The 14714-nt window shown below is 35.5% G+C and overlaps 2 protein-coding genes across 11 annotated transcripts in view; one reads left to right on the top strand and one right to left on the bottom strand.

Moving 5' to 3' along the window:
- The window catches only part of LOC149747767 (uncharacterized), a 135708-nt gene that overhangs the window by 22649 nt on the left and 98345 nt on the right, over window positions 1–14714 (bottom strand). Inside the window, exon 4 of the mRNA XM_089923239.1 lies at window positions 1–14714. This exon is cut by the window's left edge and continues 22649 nt beyond it; it is cut by the window's right edge and continues 44330 nt beyond it. The gene's annotated coding sequence lies outside the window, so the exon portion shown is untranslated.
- EML4 (EMAP like 4) overlaps window positions 1–14714 on the top strand; it is a 155182-nt gene that overhangs the window by 58516 nt on the left and 81952 nt on the right. For 8 of the 10 annotated variants that reach the window (XM_089923231.1, XM_089923233.1, XM_089923226.1 and 5 more), the window contains exon 2: window positions 11622–11804. In XM_089923231.1, the coding sequence (XP_089779357.1) occupies window positions 11622–11804 (183 nt within the window). Of the gene's footprint in view, window positions 1–1815; window positions 1898–11621; window positions 11805–14714 lie in introns of those variants that run through there. The other 2 variants (XM_089923229.1, XM_089923228.1) reach the window with 1 other exon arrangement.

The raw sequence follows: 14714 nt of genomic DNA, 5'->3' as shown, positions 1-14714 counted from the left end.
TGTACTAATTACAAAGCACTAGGTTGCAGAACTTCTTGACAGTCCTTCTCTAACCTTAGGAGTCTGTGAGCAGTCATTTAATTGGGCTGCATTTGTTGTAAAGAAGAGTAGTTGAGACCTAAATTATAAAACTATAGCTTACATTTGTCTGTTGACTGAAGAGAAACAATAAAGTACAATCTGCTTCAGAGCTTCTCACCAATCAATAGCAAGAATTTGAACTCTGTCCTAGTCTGTGCCTGGCATTACATTTCCTTTGTATCATTATATTTCCCATTCTGTCTGCTTTTATTCATCCTACTTGGTATCCCCTATTTGTTTCAGACACATTACACACACCCCAGCCTATTTAATTCCTATTAATCTTCCAAGTAGCTCCTGTATTTTGATGAATCTGTACCAGGTATTAATCTATAGAGAAGAACTTTCCCAAGTCTCACTTTAGGAAACACTCTTGATGGTTCCCACTTTCTTCTGTAAATATTAATCTAGGTCATTTTGCTTCATTCCTCTGTCTTTTATCAGCTTTGCTTTTAGTTTATCCTCATCTCAATCTTTGTAGCATAGCTCTTAATGTTCAGTTTGGTTTAGGTTTTATCCATTTCGCAGTATTGTGTGTGTGGGTGTGTGTGTTTATAGTAGTCCAGTTGTTTCTGTTTTACTTTGGTTTGGTTTAAATTTGCTTTTCTTAATTATAAATATAAAGCTTAAAAGCAACAAACTGAAGAGATGATCTGTCAGTAGCTTTGTTTTGACACTTATCTCCATGAATTTGTTCTTTAATTAGCTTTAGAAGTAGTTATCAAAAGAATAAATACACGTTTCATTCATTAACTTTCACCTGCTTTTACATGGTTTTATAAGAGAGACTAAAGATATTTATAATTTCAGTTCCCTTATTCTTTTACATTATTGTAAGCATATGTGGTTTGATATCAGAATATCTGACCAGATGTAAATCATTATAGGTTACTACTAATACAGTTGTATTATTTTAAAATAATTTGGAAAATTAGTGAATTAAGAAAAGGGACTATTCTCATTGTTAATTGTATTCATCATCTTATTCTAGTGAAATGGTTGTAATAAATCAGCCATGTTACACTTAGGTTTTAAAAATTAATGAAAAGTGATCATTCTTTTAGTTTCTTTACAGTTCATGTGGATTTCATTTTATTTTAAACAAAAGCAAAAGGAAAAAGGAAATGTGACTTGCCACTTTGCACACACATTGTTTATTTAATTTCCTAGTAGAGAAAAATACTCATTTGGGGGGCTTTAACTCTGTTATTTATAGAAACTATTTAATATGTTTTAGTTTCAGAAGGCAAAAACTGGGTTTTGCATTTGAAGCAGTTGTACCTTACTCTTAACCAATTGAAAGAAGATCAGAAAAGTAGTGCCTGAGGACAACCAAATAATTGTAGTGAATATTCATGTGGTGCATTAAAAATGTGTTTCTGCCTGTGCCTGGAATTTAGCCACTCCCCAAAGCAGCCCAAGTTTTTTTTTTCTGTATCTTTACCCTCCTTTTGCCTGCGTGCTCTGTTTCCTCTCTCTCCTTCAGCTTCTTTGTCTCTCTTTATAAATAAGTAGAAAACTTTTCTTTAGATCAGAGAGCAAAGGGGCCGGAGAACTATCTTAAGAAGTTTTTATTTGTGCCAACATAGAAGTGCTTGGTGGTAGGCCATCTGGATCGGGAGGATTTCCTCAGAATGTAAAGTATGTCGTGAGATTTAGGGAGCTGGGATTTGCTCTGGAACTATCTGGGAAGGCAGCAGGAAACGTAGACAGAACTGGTTTATACTGCTTGTAACGTAGGTGGCAAGAATGGAAGACCGCTTGCCTGGTCTCGCTTCAGTGTGTGCTTCCTCTACATTTAGGAGCTTCTGCACTGGTAACGTATCTTTCCTTTCCTGGGGATTCAGACTTGTGTCACAAACTTTACTACTCGTGACAAAAGAAATCTGAGGATGTGGGAATGCATCTAGGTCTCTTCCGTGCCTCCCCTCCTCCTTCCTTTAAATGTATGTGTCAATAGTGGCATAAATATTTGCCTACCTACTTTTATAAAGTACTTAAGACTGTACCCCCTTTATAAGCAAATATATCCTGTTGTAAGGGCAGAATGGGCTTTGTTCAACTTGTTCTTTCCCTGCGCCCCGCCCCCCAAAAGACAGTCATTATATTATTTGTGAGGAAAAAAATTAAAACAGTTTTTAGTGGAAAATAGTAAAAAAATAAAAGCACCTCTCAAATAATAAGAAATCAGAATTGTGTAATTAAGCTTGACTTCTGCTTCTGTGAAGTCTAACCAAAAAACATCAAAAGCAGAAATATCTAATTATCTGTTTTTAATTTTGTTTTAAGTGAGACTTTGAAAAAAGTCTTAATTGTGAATGAATCCTAGCGATAGAACAAAGTAAAGTCCTTCCCTGGGACTAGCCTTCATGTCCGGAGTGCTGTAGCAAAAGTGGTTTTATATTTTATTTAACACAATTTCTTATATAATTTATGCCAGCAGGGGAATTTTTAGTAAGAATATCTTACAAGGAAAAACAAACTTAAGTTTTTAAAAGTAGAAAATATAAGTCAACATTGTTTGTGTTATTCAGTTGAAGACAAATTAGATAGTCTTATTTTCATATAATATTGCTAGGTGGAGGTAATTAATATTGTCACTTATTAGAGAAATAAAATATCCAAGCTTTAACAGTTAAAATGCCTTATTTAATTAAAACTTCTTTGAGAGAAAAATTTGACTTTTAGAAGTAGAATATTAAGTTAAATAGGAAACATTAATTCCTGCATAAATATATCTTTTTATGAGCTGTTTTTATGAATATATTTTCTTATGGTTTATTTCCAAAAGTAAATTTTAGCTGTTCTAGAATACATAATGCATAACTTTTTGATATAATACTTAAATATTTGTCTTGATGAGACAATATTTGAAGATAACTAATTCCATTTTAAAACAAAGAAAAAACCGTTTAAGTTGCTAAATGCTTTCTGATTGGAATTTACTAATGTGACAGATCAGTTGTGATTTTGTTTTGTTCTTTTGAAGAAATGATGTTTAAAGGCCCGATTTTCCTTAGGGTGTATTGTTTTGATTTTTGTGTCTCTTATTAGCTTGAGAATATTTCTTTCAAACATTATGAGATGTATACTTTTACAGAAATGTTTTCATTCACTATGCATAAAAATCTACATGTTAACCAAACTTGTATTGAAAATTTGGGTGCGTTACTAAGTAGGTTTACATCACAGCCTGGATTAGCTTTGCTTTTCTTTACTGAGAAAATAGTTTAAGGTTTTTTTTTTTGGTTATTTATTTATATTTTTGGCTGCCTTGGGTCTTTGTTGCTGCGTGCAGGCTTTTCTCTATTTGCGGCAAGCGGGGGCTACTCTTCCTTGCGGTGTGCGGGCTTCTCATTAGGTGGCTTTTCTTGTTGCAGAGCATGGGCTCTAGGCGTGCAGACTCAGTAGTTGTGGCTCATGGGCTCTAGAGCGCAGGCTCCGTAGTTGTGGTGCATGGGCTTAGTTGCTCTGCGGCATGTAGGATCTTCCTGGACCAGGGCTCGAACCCGTGTCCCCTGTATTGACAGGCAGATTCTTAACCACTGCACCACCAGGGAAGCCCCAATAGTTTAAGTTTTATTTACAAAGAATTTTGCTTTTTTTGCAGAAAATTCATCTAAAGTAAAAGTATAAGTAAGCAAAATCCTCTGAAATCCCACTTGCCAGAGACATACCTCCAGTCTCTCTATACATCTGTAGGTGTATGTATGCCTGTGGATATACAGTTCTACACAGATACAACTACACTATAAATGTTGCCTGCAGTTTTTTTCTTTATAGTATGTTGTTACTCCTAGTAAACTTTCTTATTTACGATTTTAAATATATCCCATCCTTTTTAAGAGCTCCGTAGTATACAGTAATACAACTATTTATTTAATCAGTTCCCCATAGATAGTCCTTTAGGTTAGTGCCTTCACTTTTTTTAACTGTAAACAATGCATGGTGTTGTTACTGGTTTCTCATGGTTCTTCACCCATATTAGCTCTTCTAATCCTCGCCTCTACCATTCTACCCATTAAGGCCTGCCCAGTGTCTTAACATAAGTGCTTTAGGAAGGGGAGATCAGAGACTGTTTCTAATTTTTTTTTTAATATTTGTTCTTTGGATGGTATTATATCTCATATCATATACCTTTTTGAGATGGACTTTTTTTTTCCCCAAAGATTCATAGGTAACAGCTAATCTTACGGTCATTCCATTAGCCCTCAAAGCAGTCATAAAAACCACCTGGTTTAGTTGTTTTTATGACACAGAACCTCAGGGTTCTTTGGAAGTACAACTCTATCTGTTTTATCTGTTTTGGGATTTAATTTGCAAAAATGGTTTCATTGTTCTTAAAAAAAAAAAAGTGAGTAATTATATAGTCTAGTCATCCACGTTCCTCATCCTCTCTCAGAAGAGAAAAATCACTAACTTCCACCTCAAAAAAGTATAATACAATATATGTTTTAATTGTCTTTATGACATAGATGTTCCATTACCTGTGGAGGCCTCCCTGTACTATCCCCTGCCCTACACCATTAGAAGTAACTATTGTCATAAATTTTGTATATGTCATTCCCTTGCTCTGTGGTTTTGTTCTAAGCAATATATTATTTACTTTCGTATTTTTTGAACTTTATGTAAAGTCCGACTTGCTTTTTACACTCATTATTATATTCCTGAGATTTATACATGATGTTTCATGTAGCCATAGTTTATTTTTACCACTTTGTAGTATTCTGTGGAATGTTTATATCACAATTTATTTACACATTTTATAGTTAATGGACATTTAGGTTGTTTCCAGTTTGTTTCTATTGTGAACTTTGCTGTTGTGAACATTATTGAACATTTCTGTTGGTGTATGTATGCAAGAGCAGAGGTTGGGAAACTATGCCTGGCAGGCCACCTGTTTTTGTTTGTTTGTTTGTTTGTTTTTGCGGTACGCGGGCCTCTCACTGTTGTGACCTCTCCCATTGTGGAGCACAGGCTCCGGACGCGCAGGCTCAGCGGCCATGGCTCACGGGCCTAGCCGCTCAGCGGCATGTGGGATCTTCCCGGACCTGGGCACGAACCCGTGTCCCCTGCATCGGCAGGCGGACTCTCAACCACTGCGCCACCAGGAAAGCCCCTCCAGGCCACCTGTTTTATAAAAAAAAGTTTTATTGGAACATAACCACACAGTCATTTACGTACTTATAGCTGTTTTTGTGTTACAAAGGCAGATTTGAGTAGTTGCTACAGAGATGATGTGGTCTGTAGAGCCTAAAATATTTACTGTCTGGCCCTCACAGAAAGAGATTGCCAACCCTGCTGTAGGTCAGGGTCTATACACCCAGGAGGGGAATTGCTGGGTCATAGAATGTGTGCATCTTCAGTTTTACCAGATGATGCCAAAGTTGGTGTTACTTTTGTTTTTGTTTTTTAATCTCAAAGTCTTGAAACCGTTTACCGCCTACCAGTAATATATGAGAATTCACATTACTCTGTATCCTAGGGAATACCTGATATTGTCATGCTTAAAATTTTTTGCCTGTTTGGTGAGGATAAAATAGTGTTTCATATGGTTTTTAATTTAATTTTCCTTTTCAAGATTATTAATGAGGTGCTTGAGCCTCATTTCATATGTTCATTGGCCATTTATGTTTTCTTTTCCATGAGGTGTTTAGTCAAGGCTTTTGCCAGTTTTTCTGTAGGATTGTCTTTCTGATTGATTTGTAGGAATTCTGTATTCAGGATCCTAATCCTTTATCACTTGTAAGTGTAAGAACTATTCCTCGTTTGTGAATTGCTTTTTCTCTTTACTGTGTCTTTTAGTGGACATGTATTCTGAATTCTAATGTAGTTTCAATATTTACTTTTATGGATAGTGCTTTTTGTATCTTGTTTAGGAACCTCCTCTCTACTTGCAGGATATGAAAATATTCTCTATTATTTTTCTAAAGGTTTTATAATTTTGCCCTTAATTCTTTAATCTGCTTGGATTTGATTTTCATGTGTGGTGGAGATAGGGACTTCAATATACTGAATTTTAATGAATTTGTAAATTTTAATTTAACTTGGGAAGTTCCGCCATTATTTTTTCACATACTTTTTTCATCTAGAATCTTTTTCTCCTCTTCCTCTGGGACTCCAGTGACACAAATATTAGGCCTGAGTCTGTGTCCATTTTTTTCCTCTGTGTTTAAATTGTATACATCATATATATAATCTATTTGCATATAATATACATACATAATATAAATTTTTTAATAGAAGAGGTCCTGATTTCAGAGATTATTTTTTCTTCTTATAAACAGTTCAAAAGTATTGGTTATCCAATATCCCATAATGTAGGAAATTAGATTAGAAAGGAGTATTGCTATAGACTGTCATAGTTAATACTAACTGCAAAGAAAGAAGCAGAAAAGGTATGAAGAAAGATTATAAGTTTGAAAATGTACTTTAAATTATTTAATTAGAAATATAATAGCCTCCAGGGTGTCATTTTATCACAGTGCTTGCAGCACAAAGTAATATTTTCAGTGAAGACTGAGTCATCTAGAAGTTGCTGTGTTATAATTATGTGCCCTTGTTAAGAAGACAGGAAAATAAGTGATCCATTTTAGAAAGATTTACATAAAACCACTGATACTCAAAAGATGCTAGAATGTATAGGCATGCCTCGTTCTGACGTGAGGCTGGGTTGCCAACTTTTAGATATTTAGAATAGAATACCTCTGCAAAGGTAACATGTATTTCTTGACAGTTTAGAAGACAAATTAACTATGATTCACTGTAGTAAAAGCATGAGTGACTACTGTTGTAGTTTTAAAACTGTCATATTGGATATGAAAGTTTACTAGTTACTTTTTTTTTTTTTTGCTTGCATCTCTAATAAAAGAGACCTTACTTAATGCCAATAAATAGATTAGACTGATGGAAAAGAAGTTTATGGACTTCTTTCTCTTTTCTCTCTTTCTTTCTTTCTTTTTTATTTCCCCCCCTTAATGAGTTTAATAACCCTTGGGAATTTATTTGTAGTTCATATTTTAACCCTCAAGGCTAGAAACTATTTTGAGAAGGAGCAAGGAAATAAGAGACTACCACAGTATAAGGAAAAGGAATCAATGTACTTGCATCAAGAAGGGGGAGTGGAATTAAGCCCCCAGAAAATAGATATATTTACTGAACATATGTATTCTTAAAAAGTTTATTGTGAATGCGCATGTGGTACATTAGAGATTGGGAGAGAAAAACATAACAAAGTTTTGAAAATGGAAAGAGCAAGAGCGATGGGTTCTATCGAGTCATCTGAGGAAGGAGCTCTAACTCCAGTTTGCTGTGTGCCCAGGAGTAACTCACCTAATTTCAGTCTTAGTTTACTTATCTATAAAATGGCAGTAGGGGCTGTTGATCTTTAAGATAGTCTCTGTTCTAGCTTTTATAATCAATGAATGCAAATTTAAGTTAATTGCCTTATGCTCTGATATGTTCCTTTATGAAATTGGAATACTGTGTCTGAAGGAAACTTGCTTTAAGAAATTAAGCTTCAGAAGCACTGTATATTAGCTTAAATATAAGTTTAAATAACATATGAAAAATAACATATGATACATTTTTGTGAAATTCAAATAATATAGAAATACACTAAAAAGCAAAAATTTCCCTTTACCCTTATCCTTCTAATCTCACTCTCCGAGTTAAAAGTAACCCAATTACCAGTTTGATGTGTATGCTTCTAGACTTTTTTCTATGTGTACATTATATACATATATAAATATGACGTTTTTTGTTTATTTTTTAGAAGTATGTTTCAGTGTGTGTGTTTCAATAAATTATTTAGTACATGTTGTTCCCCAATTTGCTTATTTACTCCACTTGAGTCGTCTTATAGATCTTTCAAACTTCTGGTTTATATACTTATTGTTTTTAATTGCATGGCTTTCTGTGGTGAGAACATATAGCTTATTAACTCCATCCAGGGACTTTAGGTCATTTCCAGTTTTGTAGCAATAATAAACAGTGTAGTAAAGAACACCACTATACAAAATAGTAACTTACTGTATGACAGTGCTGTGCATTATTTCACCTAATAATCTCAAACCTGAGATGAGTACTAATTAGCATGAAAAAATTACATGAGGAAACCTGTCACAGAGCTGGTAAGTAGCAAACAGATTTATTCAGGCAGTGTAACACCAGAATTTACGCACAGTTCTACTTGCCTCTGAAAAGGTGAAGGGCCAAGATATTAGGAAGATGTTACAGGGTTTCAGGGCTATAATCAACTACTATGCCACTTTGCATCTCTGTTGTTGCTGTTGCCTTAGCTTGAGCGACCCTGTAATTGATCATTCAAACTGGGAAAATTTAGAGAGAAAGAAGGAACGTTGTAATATTTTTACTGAGATAGCAGACATGTTTGTCCTGGACAAATCGAGACACATGAACACGTTACTCCTAGCCTAGGCCACCTTCACCTTTCACACGGGTTACTGCATTACCCTCCTGCCTGCTCTCCTTACATTTACTCTTATTCTGTTCCAATCCATTCTCTCACAGAAACCAAAATAACCTTTTTAAAACAGAAATCTGATTATATCACTTCATAGTTTAAACCCTGTCTGGCTTTGTGAAAGAATGTATTTATTCGGTCCTCCTGTGATTATTGTTAAGATACAGCATGAAATAGAGTAAAGGGCACTTAAACTGTGAGTCAGGAGTCCTCTGTTTGAGTTTCAGATATCAAGACTAGTTTGGTGACCTTGGGCAAGCTATTTAACTTCTCAAGCTGTTTCCTCAAATACAAAATACAGATAGACCGAGGAGAGGGATGAGGTAATAAACAGGAAAGGTACTATATAAATGCAGGACGTTGTTAATAGTTAACTTTTTGCTTGTTATGGCCTTTGAAAAATTGTCCTTGTATCTTATCACAGTATCTAGCAGGTTGTGGTAGGATTTTTACAAGCTGAACCACCTTTTATGTGACTGTCCCACGTTTTACAAAATAAAAACTTTAGTCATTTTTCAAAAAATCAAAGTCTGTAAAAGTTAAGTGACTTACCAAAAGTAAAAGCTAGTTACCATGCTGGTACTAAAACCCAGGACTATACCCTTGGCATTATAGTCTGATAATCTTTCCACTAGCCTTTGCTGCCTTCTCAAAAGAATTAAGGAGATCATGTGTTTATAAAAATCACATAAATATTTTACCTGTGATTATAATTTAGATATATAACCCATCTTTCATAAATTAAGAACAATTTAGAAAGGCATATCTGTATAATTTACTGACTTAATCAGGACCTTTGGCTTACAAGTGATGGCTTGTAAAAAGAGAGTTTATTAGGTTACATAATTAGTTAAAAGAAATATTAGAGTAGCTCTCAGAATTGAAGGTCCAGGGCTTCAGAGACTAGAACTGGAACTCAGGGCAGACAAGACTCTTTATCACTGACAGCCCTAGGTCTGTGTGTCCTTATAGTTGATAAACCAAGAAGGATGGGCTACACCTCTCTCTCTCTCTCTCTCTCTCTGAAATTTGGGAGGACTCCATTTGGCCTAACCCATATCTCACAACCATTTTATGCTAGTATTAGGTTGAACCATATGAAGTTATCAATAGTCCTATTTTTACCAACTAAAAAGGTCACTTCCTTCGCTTCAGCCTATTAATAGTGCAGGGTGGTAGAGAGGAGAATGAGGCATCCTAGATTGACATCCCTAATGGAACCTCAAAAACTGGTGGAGTTCCACAAAACAGCTGGTGTTCTCCTACCAGAAGAAGGAAAACAGGAAAGTATTCTGGGCAGACAAATATAATAGTAACCATAGTGTAACACACAGAGTATGGATTAGCTAGAATTCAGTTAGAACACTCTGGAAATGAAAAAGACCTCAAATATAAAAACTTCTAAAACAAGAAGCTGAATTGTTCTTATTAGTCCTTTTCTTAAGCATCTCAAAGTTTGACATATCCACCTTTTATGTAATACATGGGCCCAAAGCTCTCAAATGATACTTTTTGTACTTTGAAGTTGTGTGTTAAACATTTATTCAATGTCGGACATGTCCTGGGTACCTTCCTCATAACAATATTTAAAGACAAAGAAACTGAGGTTCAAAGAGGTAAAATAACTTTCCTAAGATTACACAACTGATTAACTATGGTACTAGAATTTGAAGTCTAAATTGAAGATAAAACCCAACTTTTCCTTCCATTCCAGTACTTCTCCAAATATTGTCATTGAAATACCTCTGAAGACAGAAGAGAGTACATATGTATGCCTGAGCTGTCTGTAGGCATATAAGGTCTTAAATATGAATATGTTTACTGCTCCATAATAAAGGGTGATAACTTTGGTTTTAAAATGCTGAGGGTTTTGCTGTTGTTTTTTTTTTTGCGGTATGCGGGCCTCTCACTGTTGTGGCCTCTCCCGTTGCGGAGCACAGGCTCCGGATGCGCAGGCTCAGCGGCCATGGCTCACAGGCCCAGCCGCTCCGCGGCATGTGGGATCCTCCCAGACCGGGGCACGAACCCGTGTCCCCTGCATCGGCAGGCGGACTCTCAACCACTGCGCCACCAGGGAAGCCCTGTTGTTGTTGTTTTTAACTCAAACTTTGAGTTAAATTGTCTGCTTAAGATGTCTGGCACATTATCTCAATATGAGAAAAATGGCACACTATGGCTTAGTGTGTGAATGACTGACCCAGTATATCTCACTCAGGTCAAACCATTCTTCTGTGAGAACCTAATTTCCCCCCTGAATTTTCCTGCTTATAGTGAATTAGCCAATAGCAATTGATCTTTTATAAACATTTGTATTCAGATTGATCTAACAAAGTAGTATACTCTCAAGTTACATAGCTTTGGAAGTAGTTTGTAATTGCTATGTTACAGCCGAACTTTATTTTGTCGTTGTTCTTGTTACATACCTAAGGCAGATATTAGCTATGTGCTGTATAGAAACCACCTTTTTTTTTTTTTTTTTAAGAGAGGTTGAAGCATTGGGGAGAGAGAAGGAGCAGCAACAAGTCTTTTACTAATTATGTAGCCATATTTGGGGGGGGAGATTCGGAGTATAATAATAAAGATAGAAGTAAAGAATGCTTTCTGATCATTGATGCTGAATCTGATACATAAAGCAAAATTGAAGTGATTTGTACTCCTTATTTTCATAAATAATTATGATAATGATATAATAAGTAAGAAGGATGCTTTGAATAGTTTACAGTCTTGCAAGTTTCCAAATGTCTACAGAGTGATATATTTAGGGAACATTTTGGTGAAAAAAGTATTACGGTGATGGTATAATATATGGAAAATTTGACTGTGGGAAAATTTTCATAATTTTAATTACATGTCAGCTGTATTAACTTTTACTATTTTAAATTAGTTCAAGTAGCTATGAAAATCTTTACAGAAATTAATCTGTGCAAAAACAATTTATTTTTCAATTTTTCTCATCTTTTAAAAGACTTAACTGGTATAGTTTTTCTTATATGTCATTAGGTTCTTTCTTAAGAAGTTTACTTTAAAAATATTCCATATTTTCTTTTCTTTATAGATGATAGTATTTCTGCTGCAAGTACTTCTGATGTTCAAGATCGCCTCTCAGCCCTTGAGTTACGAGTTCAACAACAAGAAGATGAAATCACTGTGCTAAAGGCAGCTTTGGCTGATGTTTTGAGGCGTCTTACAATCTCTGAAGATCATGTAGCCTCAGTGAAAAAATCAGTCCCAAGTAAAGGTAATTAAGTGTGTTGTAAGTAGGAAGAGTTTTGCTTTTTGCAACATTTTCTTTGAAATAATATATTAAACGTGTATTTTTTCAGTGACATTAAGATTGGGAATATAAAACTATAGTTTCTCTTTTGGATTACTTATGACTATAGTTTATTTTCCATTTCCTTTTTCTTCATCCCTAAGAAATTCTGAAAGTTTATTATTTTAAATTGGGAATTTTGGGGTAATGCCACTGATTGTACTTACTGGCTTTTATGTCATAGTGTTTGTGTGAATTTAGTATCTTTCAACTACATAACAAACTTACTGAGTGCAGAGGGGGTGGGATGAACTGGGAGATTTGGATTGACATATATACACTAATATGTATAAAATTGATAACTAATAAGAACCTGGTGGCGCAGTGGTTAAGAATCCGCCTGCAAATACAGGGAACACGGGTTAGAGCCCTGGTTTGGGAAGATCCCACATGCTGCAGAGCACCTAAGCCCATGCGCCACAGCTACTGAGCCTGCGCTCTAGAGACCGTGAGCCACAGCTATTGAGCCCTTGTGCCACAACTACTGAAGCCCACGCGCCTAGAGCCTGTGCTCCACAACAAGAGAAGCCACCACAATGAGAAGCCCGTGCACTGCAACAAAGACCCAACACAGCCAAAAAATAAATTGATTAATTAAAAAGAAAAAGAGAACCTGCTGTATAAAATAAAATAAAATTCAAAATTAAATTTACTGAGGGCAGGAACTGGATCATCTTTTTGTGTCTCCCATAGACTTCACATTGTATGTTGAACATAGCAGGTAGGCATTCATACTTTTTAAATGAACTCTCTTATCATTACAGAAAGGATTTAAAGCATTATAGTTCATATAGCTTCATTCTAAGCCTGTGGTCATTAGTCAGCAGAATCATGAAGAATTTAATTTAAACTCTGAAACTTACTGCCAACCCCAGTTCGATGGAAATTTTAACTTCTAGACATTGGGGATTTTCACAGACTGGAATAAACTGTTATCAGGACCTTGTTACTCTGAGTTTGGAGCAGATGTCATGTAGCTTTTCTCTTCTTCCAGCCACCCAGAAGGAATCTTAAATTCTTTAACATTAATCAAACAGTCAAACATATCATTTCATATATCTCACTGATTTCTTGGTAGAGAAGAGTAGATGGACATAGGCACGATTATCCCCATTTGGCGATGGGAAAAGGAAAAGATTCATCAGCTTACCTTCTACTGTAATATGTCAACGCAGTTGATTAACCTAGGGAGGAGTCTTACAGAACTCCTAGGTTTTAGCTGGAGATCAGATAGTTAACCAGAACATGAGGAGCAGATGTGGAAGAAAGATTATGAATTCAGTTTCCGAATGTTGAGTTTGAGATATGTGTGGTGTATAGATAGATACCTGTTGATAGCTGAATTATAGGTCTAGTGCTCAGGCTAGTCTTGGTTAGGAATAAAAATTTGGGAATGTTCAGCTTATGGATGATAGTTGAAGCCATAGAAGGAGGATGTAAAACAAGAAAGTGGCTCAGGGTAGTTCTTTCAGGAGCTCCAATATTTCAGCATAGCAAAGAAAGAGTGATTCATGTTGCCAGCTGCTACAAAGAGGTCAAGTAAAACAAAGACTGAGAGGTGACCATTGGATTTGACATTTATGAGAATATTAAAAACCTCTCCAAAAGGAATTTTAGTGGAGTAATAGGATTACAAATCTAATTGCAGTATTTTGAGAAGCAGGAATTGAGGAGAACTCTGGAATTAAGAGCAGCAACTGTAGCCAGCCACTTTTTTCAGAAAATTAACCTGAGAGGGGAAGAGGGTAGTAGAAGAGGATGCTAAATCCAAGACCAGTTTTAATTATTTTTATTTTTTAAGACGTTATAGACTGTAGCAGAAAAATACATTGAGGACAAAAAGGCAGCAGAGAGGAAGATGATGTTGGTGAGGGAGGGGTGGTGGTAATTGAGGCAAGTTTCCTGAGAGTTTGAGAAGGGATGTTAGAGCAAGTTAAAAACTATTAGTCTTAGATGGAAAAAAGACTACTTGAATATTGAGATATCCATTCCAATAGAATGGAAAGAGATAAAACTAAGTGGAGGTTGATATATATTCACAGTTGTCAGGGCTAGAAGTTTCATTCCTTATCACTTTCTCCTCAGGAGATAGTGATGCCGTCTAGGAAAGTAAGGCAGTTCCTGGCTGGTGAAAAAAAAAAGGCAGTCGACATTTGGAATGGTAAGAGAGTAGAAAATGGAAGGCCACAGACATGAAAGAAATGCTCAGGGACCCTGAGGGTACTGGCTACCAAGTTGTGAAACTTTGAGGGAGGGGCATTCATTCTGCCTGGTTTTCTGATTCCCATTCTCATACCTCCCACCCTCCAGCACTCCAGGCCTTTGTGTTAATGGTGGAGAGTTAGATAGCAGGATGGTTCTTTTCCATTACTGGTTAGTAGGATAAATGTGTCAGTGGCATGGGATAAGTAAGGGACCTGAGAGTTTGGCAAAAGACTTGATTGAAACCACTTTGGTTAATAATGTTACAAGTGGGTTTTTAATTTTTTGAGGATTGCCAAGATCAAGCCAGGAAAAAAAAACTTATTTGGTTATAAATTGATTTTTCTAAGAGAATTCTAGAGTTGTTAGAGTATTAATGTATACGGGCTTTACAGGGAAGGTAAACTTTACATAAAGAGAGAAGAACAGGTTTCTATAATTAATATGTGTACCCTCAGCTTCTGGCTCTATATTAAAGTATTTTTAAATCCTATAAGACAAAATGATATAGTATTTGGTTATTATCTCATTTTAAAAGCTTATTTTAAATAATTTGTATTAACCTACAATTTAAAAAAAATTTTATTACGCTAAAACAATAGTACATTATAATCTTGTGTTGAGAAAAAAACG

This window comes from Delphinapterus leucas, chromosome 13, assembly GCF_059928025.1.
Source record: "Delphinapterus leucas isolate spDelLeu-1000000601 "Yukka" chromosome 13, BTC_Dleu_Yukka2, whole genome shotgun sequence".
Lineage (NCBI taxonomy): Eukaryota > Metazoa > Chordata > Mammalia > Artiodactyla > Monodontidae > Delphinapterus > Delphinapterus leucas.
This window is presented reverse-complemented; position numbering and strand designations above follow the sequence as displayed.